Here is a 20,189-nt window from a genome sequence, read left to right as displayed (position 1 = left end):
TCATCAACATAAAGAGCACTTTTAAGTTGTCCAGAAATGTAAGGCCAGGTGCGCGATGATAATAAAAAACATTTTGAAAGCTCAGAGCAGAATACTTTGTTAACAAACTCATGGCCTTCTAAAATCTCCGTCTCTGAATTGGCCTCATTACTCTGTTCTCTTCCCCACTGAGAGCTGGTGTGTGGTGAGCATACTGGCGCACTCTGGCTGCTGTCGCATCATCCAGGATGTAGCCAGGGTGACAGTGCTGATATCCCTGGATCCTCACTAATAATCCTCACTGACCACCGAATCCCAGGACAGGATTTAGCAAAATCATACTCTGTATTTACTCCACCCTGAACTACCTTCACCAGCTATGAACTTGACTAAACATCAGCAATAAATCATCAATTATCCCAGAAGAAGTCTTTCCCAGGAAATACAACTTTTATTTTTCTGTTTTTAATGAGTGACCTGCGAGATTGCTTTTTTTCCTCCAACCATATCTCAAAGGTTTCCTCAAGGTGTTACAGTTTCTATCACAATTTGAGTTCTAAACAAAAAAAAATTTGAGATACAACATTCATCTCTTTTTAAATGGGAGGTTGTATTCACAACTATTTTATAATATTTTTCCATGAACACTATTTTTCTGAAACGCTAAGGAAGTTGCAAACTGACAATCAATATAATAAAGGTGCACACCCCCTCTAGAGGCTGATTGAGATACTGCATCTCTTCCAACAGCAGATACTCTACTGTAGAACTAACTTACAGTCCCAATACAGAAATATTCAAAACAATGTTTTGCAAGATACAGAGCAAGAAAATTCTGCAAAACGACTCTTAGGTTTTTTTTTCTGTTCCAAAACTTTTACAAAGATTGTAAAATAACCTCCAACATGGAGTCAAGACCTGTCATTGACAGCAAAATACTAATATTGTGTCCATCCATAACAATGACATGACTGAAGTAAATAACTGAAGACCAACAAGTTTGTCTTCTCTAATGTGAAAAGGTGTGTAAATGATAATTAGAATTAAAGAGTGTGTCATTCTGGCTCTGGTTCGTCTCTTACGAATTGATCTGTGACCATTTAATCTCACTACAATATAGAGATTCCGAATCCAAAGAAGTGGCCACACCAATCAAGGGCCAGAAGAGATAACATACCCAAACCTGGTCACCCCCACACCTGCTGGCTGCCAGGGCAGGAACTGCTGGAAGGGAAACAATATAAAGATCCAAATTCAGCAAGAATGTGACTGACATTCCTCACAGAGTCCACCGCCATCCTATTGCACAACAATACATCTGCAAAGCCATTGGTACGAGTTTAACATGCCTGCGGATTCATGTGATCCCGGAGCAATTTTGCACGAATCATGTACGATTAACAGTAATAAATGCCTTTCTATTGAAAACTGAAGCCTCTTAAGCCTTAGGAGCATTATCATAAAAACCAAAACAAATAACAAATTGACCTTCACGTTTATCCATCTGTGTGACAGTACAACACCATCAAGCTAAACGTTCTGATCCTGAAAACTCCATCTTGAGATCAAAGTGCTCCTGAAAGACTGTTATTTATGGTGCTGGAAGATTTGCACAAACAAACCATTAAAGGCTTTAAGTGTTGTTCAGCCCATTAGATACCGTAAAAGGCTGTTGTGGTTAAGCTCTATAAAACAATGAAGTGCCCTTGAAGAACACAGCAGACCGCTCAGAGAAAATGCAGTGGAACGTTTCTTCATGTAATTCAAAGACTTTGAAAGGCAGAACAAGAAGAACGCCATACTTCTCACAAAGCTTGGAATGTTCATCAAAGATCGTCCCTTCACGTGCCAATTACATTAATAGAGCTAAAATCTCCTACCCCACCTCTGCTTCGTCTGAAAACTGCTGAACGTTCCGGAGTTCTCCTCTGCTAATATTAATAATTGGCACCTGTCATGACGACTTGCTTAATGCTTGCACTTATGAGCATAGCAGAATAATCGGCACGTTCCAAGTAGTGTTGAAAAGACAGGATGAGAACAATACAAAGCCGATATTTTTGTGCTGACACAGTAGTGTACTAGTTCTCCACATTTGCTGCAGTCTCAAGTCAATAATAATGTTCCAATGTGGTAACGGGGCATGTCAGTCAAGCAGTACAGTCTGATATCATCCACAAGCCAATAAAGCACATCCTGAGGAAAATTATGTTTTGATATATCTTATGGGAAGCATGGAAGTTAATAATACTTTTACTATGCCTTTGTTTTCAACAGCTCGGACTAATAATCAAAGCGAACATTACATACTGTTCCAGTTTTTAATAACCCATGCTGAAAGTGGGTTTCAAATTCAAATATTAATAAAAGAACCTGAAAGCTACAGCATAATACCTAATATTTTTCTTGTTGTAGTTTTAACAAAAAGGCTGTTAATGAACAAGACAATTATCTGTGCAGCTTTTGTCAGCTCAGAAGCATTTTTCACGGCAAGAGAAGCTGACTGTGTGCATGAAACACGTTTAAAGGCATTAGCAGGTAGACAGTTAAAAATCAGGGAGGAATATGGAAAACTGCTGAGCTGAAATAATTTCCAAAACAAACTTAAAAATCCCCATGTTTATAAATATTGTTTTACTTGGTTGAATCCATCCTACACTGATAGGCTTAGCTTTGCAGTCAAACCTTTTCTCCCATAATACACAAAACGTTCATAATCTTCTAAGAGAAGAGAGTATTACTAAATAAAGGTAGAAGCACAGGAACATAAAAAAGTTTAGAAACAAAGAGACAGTTAATTGCAGCTCATTCTTCCAATTATATTATCCAGCCCTTTTTCTGAACAGAGCCAAAGTATCAACTTTCACAGCATGGCTGGGTAGCTTGTAAATTCTTCCACATGTCTAAAGTTGAGACAATTGTTATCCTCTCCCACTGTAAGACTGGTAATAGATAATGTGAGTTCAGCTTTATTCCATTATGAACCTGTCCCACTCTCATCTTAGGGCTGTTCCGATTGTAAGACACTTGGCAGTGACTGTCACCGACAGATTGGATGAACTGCAGCCTTTTAAGTCTTGATCAGAGCAGGTCACGAGGGGAACCAGTACAAATGTCCAAATCCCTCAAGTGTACCCAGCAGGTTTCTCCAGAATGAGCAGTGAAACACACAGTAGAGGACACAAGTGCAAACTCTGGTGAAGGGCACTTAGAACCAGCGTTCCTCAAAATCAACGGATTGTGCTCTCAGACAGAAACCAAAGCCAAGAAGGTCTCTGACATTGTGGCATTGACACCACAGCTGGAGCAGATAAAAGATGGCTATTCTTCCGCAGAAATGAGGGAGAGTATTTATACCGTAGGATCATTTCTTCTCCATAACCATTTCCCTAAAGGTGCTGCTCTTGGCAGCAGAAATTCTGGGCCTGCCAACGCCGTGAAATAAACTGATGGAGGTTTGTAACGTGTGCTGACAGGGGAATTTACAATTACGTAAAGCGAGCAGGGCAACGTGGCGATGTGAATAAAGTGATGAATTTGTTGACACAAACAGTTTCTCTCAAGTCTTTAAGCATAGTAGAGGAACTTGCCAAAATGAACTTGCAGTACTCCAGATCTCAAAATACTGGGAAGAACCGATCCCAATTCACAACAGAACATAAATATGGATGGAGCACCAGGCAGACATTCCACATGTTAGCACTGTAATATTTTGAAGAAGTAGTGGTAAACAGTTAGGCAACAGGTATTTAGTAGGGCTATGTAACTACTTTTAACAGGGCAACTAGTAATTAGTAAATCCTGTGCATCTAGGAAATAAGTGTATTGAATTGTCCATGTTTGTTCCAAATGTTTAAACATATACTGTAGCATTAGACTGGTTAAAAGTGCATTTAAAATGGGGAATTGAAGGCTCATAAAGGACATAAAGGACTATGGAAGTCCAGAACAAGCCACCCATCCATGTTATTGAAGGAGATACCCTGGCTTCTTTCACAAAAATATCTGGATGAAACCCAATTCAATTAGCTAAAAACTAGTAATTAAACTACCTGGGGCAAATGGTTTTTCTCATTTGTAGCCCTTATTATGGTCTGCAAACAGCCAAAACAAGTACGAGCCTTCTGACAGTAACCACTGCCAGTTATGTCTGCATGCCTCCCTCGCAGCCTGAGCTACACTGTTTCTTGTAATCCACTCTAAAAAGGATTTGATGATGGGAAAAATCAAAGGAGTCTGACAAATGAAGCGCTTTTCCCACTGGAAAACAGATTGGCAGGAACCTCATGCTAAATGCACGCTTTTGGTCAGGTTACTACAGATATTTATATGTGCAATAACTTGTGTCTAAGGCATGTGTAGGGTAAGTATGATACAAAATAGTTCAGGTGGGGAGCTGCGTCAGCAGGCGTAGGCTGCAAAGGAACAAGTAAGAGGTTTATTCCATGCTGAAAAAAAAAGAAGAAAGAAAACACAACGTTTCGGCCGTGGAACACCTGAAGAAGGCTCCACGGATTAAACATTGTGTTTTCTTTCTTCTTTTTTTTTCAGCATGGAATAAACCTATTACCTGTTCCATGATAGAAAATATATAGCAATATTAGTTTTTCATGGACCTTAAACATTAAAACCCCTGCATTGTACAAATCTATATAAGATTGACTCCGATCTAAAGCTTGGCCAATAGCATGATCATTGTTTAACACACACTGTAGCCATAACCATGTGAAATGTACATTCAGGGCAATGTTTCTAAAACACAAGTTCAGTAATAGAAGACTGGGAGATTCTCAAGCAAAGGACTGTTTGAAAGCTATTCTTCCCCTTTGTTAGAAAAGACTTGGATGTGCTTCACCAGGTGTTACTATAAACACCTCAAGCAGGCAATTGGAAGTGTAATTAAAAAATCTCACAAGAGGCACTTTTTACACAAAGGGTTGTGGGGGTGGGGAACAAGCAGCCTTGTCATTTTGCTGTAGCTCATTCACTTCAGCTGTCTACCCCCTTTTAACCAGCTTATCAAACAGAGGATCTCCTCCAGCTGTTTCAACATCATGGCTGGGCAGTAGATCGTACTCCCACAACTCTTTGTGTAAAGAAGTGCCTCCTGCTCCACTTTAGTTCCCACTTCTGTCCTCTGGTCCGTGTGTCATAAACAAATTCTGAAGATGTTTGCTGGGTTGAGTTTGTGGACGCCTTTGAGGAGTTTGAAGACTAGGATGAGGTGGTCTGCAATCTTCTCTCTTCAAGCTTTTTCTTTCACACGGCTGCAGCCAATGTTCAGGTGGGGGATAGTCATCTACGTTCTTTACACGTTCATCATAAGAAATGTGAAGTATGATTTTGCCAAACCTACATGCCTGCAGCTTTGTAGATCGACAAAGGTGATGTGACTGTGCCTTTAAAGCAACCTTCACTGTTTCACCCTTCCAACGGAGTAACAGATCTCCTTTGCTGGAATCAACACCTAGTCTAAAACGGCAAATACGCACCGGAACACTTTCACAAAATCACACATACCGGTGTAGCTCAGACCTGACTCACGCAGGACCTGCGATGCTGCACACTATACACGTTGTGATTCGTGGAGGAGCTCGGTAGTCTCTAAGCATTACTGGCAGAACAAAATGGCATAAAATCTTGTGAAGTTAGTTGTCTGTGGAGTAAAAGGAAGTAAATGAACGATACGTGTTATTTTCCAATATGATATATCGAACATCAATAACAATAACAACAACCTCGCAAGCTAATAGCTTACTTCGTATCACACAACTCTCCGACCGTAGGAACTACTCAAGCGTTTCGGGTTGGGAGGTGTGTGGCGTCAGGCGGCACCAGGGTGACATCAGCACAAGCAGCGGAAAAAGACTTTAAAAGCCGCTCATGTAGTTCAAGACGCCGAACACCAAGTGTGCGAACGGACAGAGCGCCGATCTCATCCGATGGGTTGGTAGAGGAAAACCCAGAATGTGACGATACTTCTGCAGGACAACATCCTAGCATCTCCACTGCATGCACGCCGGTATAATATTGCAGGTCGGGGATCTGTGAAGATCTAACACGAGCAGGGAGGGGGAAAAAAACCCCACAAGCATTGGTGTTGGAAACTTTGGTCGACACTGGCAGCGTCTTGAACAGCAACAAAAAAAAGAGGAGGTTTTGTTTTACACCGTCTTTCCAGCTGTTCTGAACGGGGGGAGGAAACGGGATGATCAAAAGTATCGATCCGTTGTCCGTGTGCTGTCGTAATAAGATGCGAGTGTCCGAATACGGGACGCAGCCTTTAAAGGCGATTAGCTCCTCCGCCTTTTAAACTGCGTCTCCCGGGGATGGTTCCCGCATCGAAGGCACACGCCATGAACGCCACGCAGTGGGACTCGGTTTTTCCGGCTGCCTCTAACCTCTCCTCCGCCCTCCCGCTGCGCCTGGAGTCCAGGGCGGTGATCACCTCCGCGTCCATGTTCGCGGTGGGCGTTCTGGGGAACCTCGTCGCCATCGTGGTCCTCTGCACCTCCAAGAAGGAGCAGAAGGAGACCACCTTCTACACCCTGGTCTGCGGGATGGCCGTCACGGACCTCCTGGGCACCTGCTGCACCAGCCCGGTGGTCATCGCCACCTATGTCACGAACAGGTGGCACGGCGGAGAACTTCTGTGCCACTTCTTCTCGTTTTCCATGCTTTTCTTCGGCTCCGCCGGGATGTCCATACTCTGTGCCATGTCCGTGGAGCGCTACCTGGCGATAAACCAAGCTTACTTCTACTCGCACTACGTGGACAGGACGGTGGCCAGGCTGGCGCTGGTGACCATCTACCTGGCCAACGTCGTGCTGTGCGTCCTGCCGAGCTTCGGATTCGGGAAGCACGTTAGGCATTTCCCAGGCACCTGGTGCTTTCTGGACTGGCGGGCCAGCGATCTCCTCGCCGCCTCTTACTCCTTCGTGTACGGGGGCTTCATGCTGCTCCTGATAGCGGTGACCGTGGCCTGTAACGTCGCCGTCTGCGGCTCCCTGGTGCGGATGAGCCAGCGAGCGCGGCTGGTGAGGGCGGAGGGCCCGGGGAAGGAGGCAGCCAGGCGCCGGTTTCCCGGACTGCCCTCCGTCACCTCGGCTGCCGAAATCCAGATGTTCTGGCTGCTCGTTTTCATGACCGTCGTGTTCCTGGTTTGTTCCATCCCTCTGGTGGTGAGTGAATCGCCCTTCGCACACGGCTGAGTCCCACGCGTAAACCATCATTGTGTGTCCGGTTACTGTCCACTGCGATCTTTTACCGGTTTTCCTTTTCTTCTTATTGTAATGTGGTGTGGAATTGTGTCGTGGGGCTGGGACACCGTTAAAGAGAGCGGAGAAGTGCGACGCAAACAGTACGACTTCTCAGACGATTGGCTCCTAACATTTTAAACCACTTGGAATTAGATGTTCAACAGTTCAAAAGACACACGAAGCTCAACAAAACAGCGTTATTACAGCGTGTTGTGTTAATGTGTTACTGGGGCCTGCCGTTTCAGCACTTAAATTGCTGTTCCAGTCACAAAACGACACAGCATGAGAATGTTTAGGTGGAAAGTAGGATTTATCGTCCTCGTGTAAAAGTTACAGGCGGCTCTTCGCTCAGGGCTTGTACAGTCTGCCCACCTTAAAGTTTCCACTTAATTCAACGGGTGAAGGAGTTTCCGATTCCTCCCCCTGATCTGCTGTGTGCAGCGTGTAGAGTGTAGTGTCCAGTGTGTCCGGTGTAGTGTACAGTGTAGTAGAGTGTAGTGCCCAGTGTGTAGTGTGTAGTGTGAAGTGTACAGTGTCTAGTGTCCAGTGTAGTGTGCATTGTGTAGTGTGCAGTGTGTAGTGTGCAGTGTGTAGTGTCCTGTGTGTAGTGTGAAGTGTGTAGTGTGCAGTGTACAGTGTGTAGTGTGAAGTGTCCTGTGTGTAGTGTGAAGTGTACAGTGTGTAGTGTACAGTGTGTAGTGTGAAGTGTACAGTGTGTAGTGTCCTGTGTGTAGTGTGTAGTGTCCTGTGTGTAGTGTGAAGTGTACAGTGTACAGTGTGTAGTGTCCTGTGTGTAGTGTGAAGTGTACAGTGTGTAGTGTCCTGTGTGTAGTGTGTAGTGTCCTGTGTGTAGTGTGAAGTGTACAGTGTGTAGTGTACAGTGTGTAGTGTCCTGTGTGTAGTGTGAAGTGTACAGTGTGTAGTGTCCTGTGTGTAGTGTGCAGTGTGGCTGCAGACAGAGAATGACTGCCATCTCTCACCCAGGCTGGGTGCACTCCAGTGGCGGATGAAGTCGGTCCCTTCGCACATATAAATCGCCTTGAGATCATTTGCGATGAAAAGTGCCCTATAACGCAAGAGGCCCCCTCACCAGTAATCACCATCATAACAAAGTATAACATTATTTCTCAGGTGCGGATTTTCGTAAACCAACTCTACGGCCCTGCGCACATCCTAGCCGGGGGATTGCCGGACTACCGCAGCGACCTCCTGGCGATCCGGCTGGCTTCCTTCAACCCCATCCTGGACCCCTGGGTCTACATCTTGTGCCGAAAAAACCTGCTGAGCAAGGGGTGCGAGAGACTCCGGAGGACGGTGGGGATCGCCAGGGAAGGACATGCCCGCAAAGAGGGCTGGATGAGCGGCCAGCAGACGCCCCCCTCGTACGTTAACAGCGTCTCCACGAGCTACGCGTCCCTGCGCACCCGGGACGAGCGGCGAGGCTATCCGACACAGGTCGACGCCAGGACTAAATCTTTCTCCGACTTCGCTACGCAGCAGACCTGGGACCTGGACACGTCCCGAGCCGCGTTTCACCCGTTCGGCGCCCAGCAGGGCGGCGCGCTGGATTGCGAGCGAGGCGGGACTGTCCGCTCGGACCCGGCGCCGGCTAAGCCCATCCTGCGCGCCGTCCTGCGGGAACCCCCGCGCCCCCCGTCATCTCGCGACGGCCAGTTCGAAATAGTCACCAGCACCTTCAGCGCCCCCAACTCGTCCGCCTCCGAGAAGTGTATTTAGTGGGGTTTTCTTTTAAAAAGGCGACGTACACGAGCACGAGTCTATTTCTTTGGCAATTAGACGAGGAAAGAATAAACTCTTCTACGGGGCTCCTGATTACCAGCTCCAAAGGGGGAGAAAAAAACTATTGGCGTTATCAGCCACTACTCTGTTTGTAACGGAGGGGTGCGTATTCATAAAGACGACAGAAGTATTGAGAAAAAGTGCCCTTCAAATCTCACAATGCTGACCTACAAGCGCAGGTGTTTAATATAATCAGGTGCGTTTGTAACCCCCCACGCAGTTCCTCACGTACAGAATTACGTTTATGGCGGCAAAAAGAAGGAACAGCATCATCCCGGAGCCCGAGCTCCGTGACCTGCATCGCGTCCTCAAACGCGACAATCCAATGACAATCGACAGCAGTTCTGTTTCAGGTTAAGGCAAAGACACCATGCTGGTGTTCGATACAGAAACGGGAGCAGCACCCGGTTATCAGGAATATCAAGTGATGCTGCAGTTTTGAAGCAGTGTTTTGTGCCTGCTGTAAACATTACAGCCAGAAGGGTCTGATGAGTAAGGACTTTTCCAAGTGCACTGTAATATTGCATTGCAAACCCTCTGGGTGTCAGTGCAACCTGAGACGCAGAAAGTGTTTTCCGCTGTGCTCTTGCAAGCAAGCCGGTAGGGGGTGAGACCGGAAGGTGGTGTCAAGTTAAATTTCAGTTCATTACACTTCAGCTGCCGAAGAGGAGCAATTAAGTAATACCGTATCAGTTTTTACCCTAAGAGCTCATAGTACATGTGACAAAAGCACTTGTTATTTATGGTTGACATTTGCTAAGAGGCCACAAACAGTGTCCTGACGACGCAGGATCTCGTGTCTGTAAAGTGCTCAGCAGCACGAAGGGTCAGCACGCAGAATAAGCCCTGTAGGCCCTCAGGTTTAATGCACTCTGAACCTGGATACGCCTTATTTTTTTTAACAATTCATAGCCAGGTACAATAATGGGTGCACACGAATACTGCTCTACAAGTTATATGCCGGTTGCAGTAAAAGGAAAACATGCATTTTCTGTAGGTCCTGCAAATGTCGGCGAACAAAGACATTTTTTAACCTGAAAACTACAATGGAAAGGAAAATAAAACTAACACAGTACACAGTTTGAAAATGTATTTCAACAAACCCTTTAGAAAGTTTTTTTTTAAATAAAAGCACAGGGTGCTTTTCCCTATTGTAGAGAATGACTGATCTTTACCCTAATTCTAGAGTGATAGTTTTATAGTGATAGTTTTATAGTGAGTGAGCTGCGGTATCTGTCTCGAGACATCACGCAGTACCGAAGTCTGCTTTGCCTGTGTTGCATGCTGGGAAGTACGTGAGTGTAAATACTGAATGATTTGTAATAACTCATTCTGCGCTGTAAATGGTTGTATAATGTTTTTGATATGAAAATGATTCATGTTTTTCATGTTCCAGAAGAAGAACCCCCCCCCCGCTGGAATGTATTTTTAAGTTGTAATTAAAACCAGGATTTGAAATTGTTAAGAAGTGTGGAAAAAGTGCAGACCTGACTCCTGGTGTGGATTTCCACAAGACCCTGAAAAGCCAGGCATCACACCTGCTGCCGAGCCTGGCCCTGCTGGGGAAGGTGTGGCAGCATTATGTTGGCTTTTAGGCTGGAGCTACCCTGAGAGGAATATATATAGAGTCCATAAATAAGTAATCATTCTATTCAGTACCTGCTCCAGGGAAGGCTCCTCGCGTGCTTTGCCAATGTGAATAATTGATGGAAGAGAGTGCTGGGCTGTGGCAGAGGGGCTCCAGTGGACTCAGGGCGGTGACCAGCTCAGTCTGTTACCGGGAGGAGGCCGGGCAGTCTGCTGCCGGGGTCTGGCGGGAGCAAAGGGCTGTGACCTCGGACGGTCTCCGAGCTGGGGACCGGCTTCCGCTGCAGGGGTGACGAAGCCGCGTTGAGGGATCTGCCCGGCAGCCGTCTGTGGCACAGTGTCAATTAGGCAAACAAGGGGGGAATCGATACTGTACATCAACGAGCAGGTGCACAGCTCATTCTGCACGAGCCATCAGCTGGAGCCTGAGGACGTGTTGTCTTCTGCACCAGCTGAACTCCCCAGGCCATCGCCCCACCAAGATCCTAGAGGGTCTCACTGCTCCTGAATGTCGTACTCTGAAACAGAGACCAAAAACATTAGACTTTTAAAACAGTACTCTAGATGCTGGTGGGTTCGATAAATTATCTTACAGTTCAAAGCACCGTCTATGAATATGTGAACATTGCGAGCACTGTCTTGAGTAGCCGCTTAATAAAGCAATCCTTTCCCTGGTTATGAAAGGAAAGATGTTCAGTGGCCCTTCAGGGACCCAGGAGGGTTGGGCATAGTCAGCCAAGGGAGAGGATTGAAATAACAGCCAAGAACATGCGGATCTGAGAAGACAAATGTCTTTATCTGACAAGCTCAGGGGGCTGCAAGAAACTACCAAAACACATCGCACAAGCAGATTCATTTCCATCTTTCAACAAATGGGTTGAAAAGGTTCTGGATTTACCAGCAGTCACCAGCAACTGAGCAGTTCAGCACTTCAAAAGATTTTGTTTAGAAACTCTGGGATACTCATATATACTTCTGATTAATAGGTAGCCTTTCTTTAATGTAGCAAAAGCAAACAATTTGATGCCTTCCATGAAACAAAAATCCCTAATTACAGTACATCACACCTCCAAACGAAAGAGGGAGGAGACTGGTTGTGTCCACACAACCTTTCTGTCATTTTGAATTGCATTTTTACATATTGCGATGAATTCAATAAAAACAAGAAAGTAGAACTTTTAATGGGTGAGTGTGAGTGAGGGTAGCTGCCAGCTGGGGCTTCTAGACAGGATACATGTGTCTGTACAGGAAGGGCTGTTTGTGGCTGGCACTGCTGTGCTCTCCAGTTAATAGGGTCCCACTCTTTCTGGGTCACAGTTCCATCTAGCCCTGGAGATTCCACTGTGCTTCAACGTGCCACACCATATTACAACCACATTTTAAGCTCATACAGAAAATGTTTCCAAACAGCTGGAGAGATTTATTTTCCAAGAGAAAGCAACTGGTTTTGAAAGCAGCATTCTGTGTTGTAGCCATATGCTGAAGTAGAGAGATTATCAAACAACGCAAATTCCCCAACCAGCATCATTCTTTTCTAGACACTCACACGCATCTGTGTTTCGTCAGTCATTGCTTTGCTCATAGTTCCATCTGTTGGTTATTTGTCCATCTATAATCTGAGGACAAAGAAGTACCACAGCCTGGACAGGACAACAGTCTATCGCAGGGCGCACACAAAATGGCAACTTACTGGAGGGACATCAATTACCACTCACTCAGAGCAAACCCACACAAAATCACAGATAACATGCAAACACCACACGGAAAGCTCTCCAGGCCAATTTGCAAGACGTATTCATGAATCCAATTTGAAGTCCAAATAGCAGACCTGTGACAGGCTCTTAGATTTATCTGTTCCATATGTACACAGTAGTGAATGATGAGGCAATGGCAGCAGATCGAAGGACACAAGCAGCAACCAGAAGTCTGCAGGAAAAATAATCTTAGAAAGATGCCAGGACTGAGCCTCTCAAGTTAATGACAGCAAATCAGCAAATCATCTACAGATGCACAAGGGAAATCACCTTGAAATAGCTTCCAAACCATTGATTTATGTGCACGGTGACATTGCTTGTCAGGTCAATTGGAAACTGGCTTTCTACAACATGCCTGTCTGTACCTTGGTCATTTTGTGCTCCTGAAACTAGATCTGCTTCTACTGCAATATGAAGGCATTCGGCTTTTAAGTGGACTGACACTATAATCGTGAGAAAAAAGTAATTTGGGTCATCAATATCAGAGCTGGCAGAAGGCACTGTGAGCCCATCTTGAGCCATGCTAATAAATGTTCTAAAAAAAAAGAAAAAAGGTTAACAGATGTTTTATTCTCTTTATGTACAGACCCTCACGTCTATTTTTAAAGACCCTTATTCTAACCCTTTAATTTTGCAAGATGCAATTGCGATTTTAAGGATTGTATTATACGTCTTCAGGGACTTGAATTTTGTTTTGCATTTTGTTGTCAATTTTGGGGGTTAGGTGTTAGTTTTCAGGCTGCCATTGCTACAAAATTGTATTAAAATCCCCTACAAAAGTGCCCAGGATTTTGAATTTGTCAAAAATTGTGGAGTTAGACGGGTGGCGCTGTCCTTCTGTGGTCACTTTACTGTCCACCCAGTGTTTGCTGACCCCTGCCTCTGCTTTTCTCTGTTCTTGGCCGACTCTCCGCCTTATGGGTCTGTTAAGGTTTGTTGTAGTTGCATGAGTCTGTAACTTCTGTTCTCTTTAGGCCACAATACAGTCACAATATCAGTGTTCTCAATTAAAATGACAAGACTCAAGCTGCAAAGCCTGCGTTTGGTTTTAATACCAGTGTCCTGGTCAGAAGCAATCTCAGTTTGCATTGCAATACTCATTACAGTTAAATGAGTACTGAACATTTGGATATTCAAGCAGCAATTACTCAGCAACTCAAATATACTTCATATTAATGTACTCTAAAATACTGGCATGTGAAATGCAAATTGGCTCGGTTTGGAAGGCGGGAAATAATTCTGTTCGCTCCAGCTCGGTCTCCATTACTAGAAGAACGAACCCGAACTCCAGCAGGCTGAACAAGCTTCAGCAGCGACCCCATCTGGAGATCTACAGCAGCGGCTCTCCCAGGACCTGACCCCCGCCAGGCCTCTCCTGGCTTTCCAGGAATGATCAGCAGACAGACTGCCCTCCGAGGCTTGTCAGCCATTCTGGAATTCACATGGTATCTCTGACAACATGTCTGAAGCAGTGTACTCAGGTATGGGCTGTTTTTACATTTTTAAATTGGGCCCCCACAGCAAAATACAGTAGCACAGTAGATTCTTGGAGTAGGTTAAGTGTGACCCTGCAATTTGAAGGGGATTATCATAGCATAGGGTAGTTTACAAAGGAGAGAAGGTCATTCAGCCTATTAAGCTGGGTGTGGTACTGTAGTTATTAGCTGGTTGATCCGAGGGTCTCATCCAGACGTTTCCTGAAAGAAATCGGTTTCAACCGCTTGTTCCAGACCCCCACAGCCCTAGTTAATAACCATTCACGCTCATATTTACGGTAGCTTGTGATGCTTTCCTTAACGTTTGAGTTGCCTACTGTTGACGTCTTCCCACCCACCCCAGAAGTCGCGGAAAGACCGAACTTCAATTTAGCTTTTAATGTAAATGTATTCCTACTTCTGCAACGTGTCCTGCTATACAGTGCTTTGGGTTTCTTTAACCATCGTTTTATTATTTTTGTTGAATTGCAGTTATACACTCTGTTGTCATCGTGTGTTAATGATTTAAGTAGGGAGCCGCGTCAGCATGCGTAGGCTACAAAGGAACAAGTAAAGGTTTATTCCGTGCGGAAAAGACTCACCCGAAAAAGGCTGTACAGCCAAAACGTTGTGTTTCTTTTCGTCTCCTTTCAGCAGGGAATAAACCTTAACTTGTCCATGTGTTAATAACAATCCTCCTCTGTTTCTCAAGCCACTACAGCTGTGTAATAGTAGCCAGTTAAAGTGGTTCAGGTGGGTAGTGCCTCCGTTTGCTGGTACTATCATTATTGTGATAGTATTATCATTATTTTTATTCTTAGCAGCGCTTTTTACTGCTGGCATACTCGAGTATGTCAAAAATGAACCACATACCCATATATCTCTTTCCTTTTTTTGGCTTTACAGTCCAGTATTGTGAAGTACCTCTATGACCCCCTAAAGATATTGTTTTTGCTGTATTAATAAAAATAAAATGTTTCTCGATTCTGATCTCTCTTTCAAACCAGTACCTTTGTTTTGACGTGGCTCTGCTTCTCCGATTTCAGTATTGTAGAGCTCCAACACTAACCTGACGTGATATGAAGCAGAAGACACAGATCCTGCAAGTGTGTAGTGCTTGAGTCAGCAGGGGGCGCTGTGAAACCAGATTTAGATGATTTGAAAAGGACAGAGTGCATTCGCTTTTACGGACTTACAGGGCTGAAAGGATGTCTGTTATTGTTGAATGTCCGGTAAATAACGAATGACTTTTTTTCAGCCCCCAAAACACAATATTGCATAATATTGTAAAATACGTAGCGTTTATTTTCAGCGCGTTTTATTATTTGTTCATTTCTCTGTTAGTGTGGTTAAAGTCCGATATTTCCGATTTCACAGACAAAATTTCCTTTTCAGTAGATTTAGTCCGTTAAACTGAGGGTTTACTGTTTACAAAAAATTACTTAAACTCAAAGGTTATTATTTTATAATGATGAAAAATGTAATGCATGTCCACTCTGGAAGACAAAATATTGCACTATTATTATTGTAGAGATTAGGTGAATTAAATTATATTCTAAAGGTGGATATATTTTAACATACTACTTTATATGCATAATGAAATCACAGCAGTCTACTCAAAGTGGTGCCTCAATCACCTAGTGGGCACATACAGTACATCTTCTTCCATTTTACAAAAGTGAGCAGAGTCATGGACTGACTGTTTGATTAGCAGTGTTCCTTGTGAGACCAGAACACTGAGCTCATGTCATATGATTCCTGTAGAACTCCAGGTCTTCAGTGCTTGGGACCTGAACTGATTTAAAATGGTCAAAAGCAGTGGCTAAGGAAGTAATACAACAGCCCTTCAAAAAGACCTGACTTTTATGATCACAAGAATGGTTGCAAATGATACAACCACACTTCTTCGATAATGACGATTACGATCGCCTGGTTGCTTTCGGCACGACTGAAGATCACCTGCCTGTGAGAGGCTCTGTCCAGAGCAACACATGTTCTGCGTCATCAAACAGCAGAATAGTCCAGGAAACCAGCTCTGTGAAAGAGCCTTTCACTTGGTTATAGTGCTCATAGTGGCTACAGCATGAGAATTATAATCCAGCGCTTGTCACTTGTATGACTGAAGCACACTCACCATCTTCTGTGGGCCAAAGACCATGTGGCAGCAGCAGAGAGAGTGTTTTACTCACCAGCGAGTGCCACTGTTTTTCTTGACAGTCCTGACATCGTGTGTGGGGATGCTGTGGTGCGGCGTTGTCAGGGGGGTGATGAAAGGGTCCTGACTATGATAAGAACACGGGCTGTGCAGACTGAGGACAGCCCCGGAGGTACTGTACGCTGATGAGGTCCTCCAGACAACAGTTCACGCGCTCCCACGAGCCCAAGTCTGGAAGAATCAGGTCTGCAAGAGGACCGCAGCGAGACCACACAGTGCTGCCATGACAGAGCAGGACCAACTTGTCTAACAAATTGTGGTTAGTTTTTAGGAATCTGATTACAAATAGACTCAGAAATCCTTACCTCAATGAAAATTGGGCTGTGTAGGATTTGTGTTAATTTGGGTTTGGAAGCCAGTAGTTAGCACATCATTTACAAACTTTAGGCAATTAGGGAAAGCATTAATTTTGCAATTAATATATTAAGGGTATGTAATTACAAGTGTAAAATTTTAAATCAAGAGATGTTAAAATTGCATAATGCACTAGTAAGACCTCTTTTCCAAAGTTATGTACAGTTCTGGTCACCATGTTACAAAAAGATATTGCTGTTCTAAACTCAGTCCAGGGAAGAGGGATCAAATACATTCCTGGGTTTAAAGGCTTGCCCTCCTGTGACAGACAGTAGCAGCAGAATCTCTTTTGTCTTAAACAAAGAGCACTCTGAGAGGACCTGATGAAAGTATTCAAAATAATCAAAAGCATTGACAAAGTCATCACATTGGATTACTTCTGCCTTGGACACTGGAACAAATACCAGAGGATTCAAACGGAAACTTCAGGGAAGTGGATTCAAAAGCGAGAGTAGCAGGCACCTCTGTATTGTTCCAAGCAAGCAATCAATTAGCAACCAGCAAGCAAACAAGTCAAGTGGAAAATATAGCCTCCTTGTTCATGACCTTTCTTATCTCTAAACTACACCGGCAGTGGGTCTTGAAAAAAACATGTTTGGCATAAAAGAAATCTCTTCTAGGTCAGGTCAAACAGTTATTGAGCACCTGTCTTGTATGCATAGTGTCGATTTTCTTCTTGATCTGTTTGACCCTTTGTTTTCAGAAGGGGATGATGTTGGATCACTGACGCAGGAATAGATGATTGCAGATGTCCCAGGCTGTGTGACGTGAGTCTTAATAAGGTCCACCTACAAACCTGTACTCCTGTTTAGCTAATCAGGGAGCAGCTTATACGTACAGTGAAGAAAGTATGTGACTTAAGCCAACGTTCTTAGGCTGTAATCCACACAGCGGAGATCACAAAAATCAAAAATGACATTCTTTGCAGAATCTGTGCTACTGCGCGCCTGTTTGTAATTATCCAAGGAAAACTGCTGAGATGGGTGTAATCCATACCCCTGCGTAGCTGCATGTTATCCGTGGGAGGCCCACGGACTGCTTGGACCACTGCAGGGCTGAGGGAGAGAGAAAGAGCTGAAAGCTCAGGTTCACTCACCACAGAAGCTTGGCCCGTGATGCAGATGCAAACACAGTGTCCCTTCACAGGCCTCCATCTTCAGGAGATTCGGTCCTAGCTGCTGCAGGAGAGGGTTAAACATGCCTCTCATTTGGGATCTACAAACATGCATCTGAAAGTCACGTGTGAACAGCAAAGTCAGCTAGCTCAATAGATATTGTTATACATGCATATTCCTAGTAAAACAATCATATCTTTCTGCACACTGGGATGTGATACAGTTTTTTATATTTATTTGCAACTGCCATAGTTGCAGTATAACCCATGAAAAACATTGCGCCGTGCATCCAAAAATATATGCGGAAAACTTAGAAACACGTTCAGGGAACATGTAGTCAGTGCTGGAGACAAGGCATCTCTGCTTGCAGAGGTGCCTGGAGAAGAGTGTGGCCAAGAGCCGTGCCAGGAGCTGTGGACACTAGTCCTCTCCACCTCTCACCCACGATCACGTCCACTAAACCTGACGGGGAAGCGGGTGCGATACGCATGAAGGTTCGGGCTTTTCTGGGAACAGAGCGTGGGAGTGCAGAGCTCCCTGAAAGGGCTCCTTTATGATCCCGCCATCCTCAGAGCCAAGAGTGCTGTGGCCACCTGCCCTGTGCCTGCAGTGCATTATGCAGGTGTTCATGTCTCGCGCACAAGAGAGATTCTGCATGCGTGCTCATGATAAGGCACACTGAATTCTCCATTACACGGTCTGTGAAATTCTTCAGAGAAAACCCCACCGTTTGGAGCGAGGGCGGTGTCGAGCCAAGGGGTTCCCCTGGAACAGAGCCCTGGCAGGCGCTGTCATTGTCGTCTTTCGCTGTCTGCTGTGCATCCAAAAGCATACCCTTTCAAGAGAAACAGTAACACTGAAACTCTGTGCCGTGCAAGCACAGTGAAGAGGCTGGAAGAGTGCTGGATACTGTATCCCTTATCCCTCTCTCCCTACAAACAGCCATTCCTGGCTCCATACTCCTCCCAGAAACCCTCAGTAACTACAAATGTTCCCCCCGGAGAGGAGACAGCTGCTTTGAAATCCGGTCACAAATCATCTCGAAAGTTCAGTATAAAATGATCAAACCGTTATCGATCCTTGACCAATTTGAAGCCACCGCAGATGTCTTCTGAGCATAGCAGCGTGGGCATTTACCTGACAGAAGGTACTGCATGTGCCGTTGTCCAGAGCCAGGGGAGTAAGCAGACTGGGGGCTTGTTTTTCCCAGTAACAGTGAGCACATTCAGCCAGGCACGTTCTCCAGGCTTCTGAAGAAGAAGCGAACAAAGGCAGCTTCTCCCACACTCACTTACGCCCCCCCAGCTGCTCAGAATAGATGTTTAGTCACCTGCCACCCAAGGTATTGTTACTTTTACAAGTTTTCTTTTAAAAAAGATCAGAATCAAACCCTCTGCGCCCCCTTTCAGAAAAAGCCCTCTCTGTTGCTTTCTGCTGTATAAACAGCGATCAGATTTTAACACTGCAAATTATGTCTCAATAAAGGGAGTCTGTCACTGTGCAACACTGGGCCTCTGTTTGCGGTCAGAAAGCATTCATCAGGTGCCTTATCTTTGCATTTTAGCAAAAGAAGGAGCCAATCAAAACTTGATGGTGTGGAGATAAGAGAACAAAGCTTTAGTTTACTGGGACGTGCGGCTCCTAGTCTCTCCCCCGCCCTCTGGGGAACAGCTTTCGATCAGGAACAGGCCACTGCAACCACCCCCATCTGGAATAGGTCGCTCCGGTGGAGCAACTTCACTGCTCTGGAAGAACAGGCTGCATGGCGGGTTCATCACAATCAACGCCAAACTGCCGTATTGCTGAAACAAATCAGGCAATAACAAGCAGGAGTTGATACACAATGATACGCAATTTCCCTCATTCCTGTTAAAATAAATCTCATCACCGCTAGCCATGTCCTTTGTGTTGTAATCTATATAATTAAAAAAACAGGACGTGTTGTAGAGTAATGCACTTTCCTGTCAGCCGGTCTTTAAAGATGAATAATGAATGAAATTTAGAGTGATTATTGACTAACATTTCCATTTTCCTCTTTAGGTTGCACAGTAGCTTCTGCTACTTACGATTATTGATTGTTCTCCCAAGAAGAATATTATTTTATTTAGTTTTTATTTGCAAAACGTGGGCTTCCCAGTTTTTGGTATAACAATTCCACTTCTCCAGAGGGATTTCAGAACTATGGAATTCGTGTTTTAAATATTTTAAAATAAAAGGAGTTGTAGATTGCACACAAACTCAATTTATAATCGTTGATGATTTGTGTCCTCCAATCCACACCTCCTCTATCTGCTCAGGAGACTGAGAGGTGATACCGAGGTACACCTGCCTGCAGAACCATCTGCTTTTTGACATGTTGGGAGCTCCATACAGCCTGACAGGAGAGTGAGTGCTGATTGGAGGAACAGTGTATATCTCTGTGCTGTCACTGCAAGGCTGCAGGCATTGGCAGCCAATCAGAGTCACCCTGGCTGTATAATGCTCTGCCAATTGCACATCACCAAATGGGGAATCCCAGTCATAGTCACATGACAGAATCTTGAACACTGAGTTCATAGCAGGGGCCTTTATCAGCCGAATCACTGGAGAAACATCCATCACATATCTAACCATTTTATTCCATGCACGATCGTGGGGGAAACTGAGCCTAT

The 20,189-nt window shown here is 44.7% G+C and overlaps 1 protein-coding gene across 1 annotated transcript; it reads left to right on the top strand.

Moving 5' to 3' along the window:
* The first annotated feature begins 5,774 nt into the window (after window positions 1-5,774).
* ptger4c (prostaglandin E receptor 4 (subtype EP4) c) lies at window positions 5,775-10,604 on the top strand. Its single transcript, XM_088597882.1, has 2 exons — window positions 5,775-7,160; window positions 8,370-10,604. Exons 1-2 carry the CDS (start codon window positions 6,309-6,311, stop codon window positions 8,973-8,975), a joined length of 1,458 nt encoding a protein of 485 aa, XP_088454008.1. The 5' UTR covers window positions 5,775-6,308; the 3' UTR covers window positions 8,976-10,604.
* The last annotated feature ends 9,585 nt before the right edge of the window (window positions 10,605-20,189 follow it).

Source organism: Lepisosteus platostomus, chromosome 11, assembly GCF_059453375.1.
Source record: "Lepisosteus platostomus isolate fLepPlt1 chromosome 11, fLepPlt1.hap1, whole genome shotgun sequence".
Taxonomy (NCBI): Eukaryota; Metazoa; Chordata; class Actinopteri; order Semionotiformes; family Lepisosteidae; genus Lepisosteus; species Lepisosteus platostomus.
Note: the sequence above shows the minus strand (reverse complement) of the source record. Positions and strands in the feature narration are given on the sequence as shown.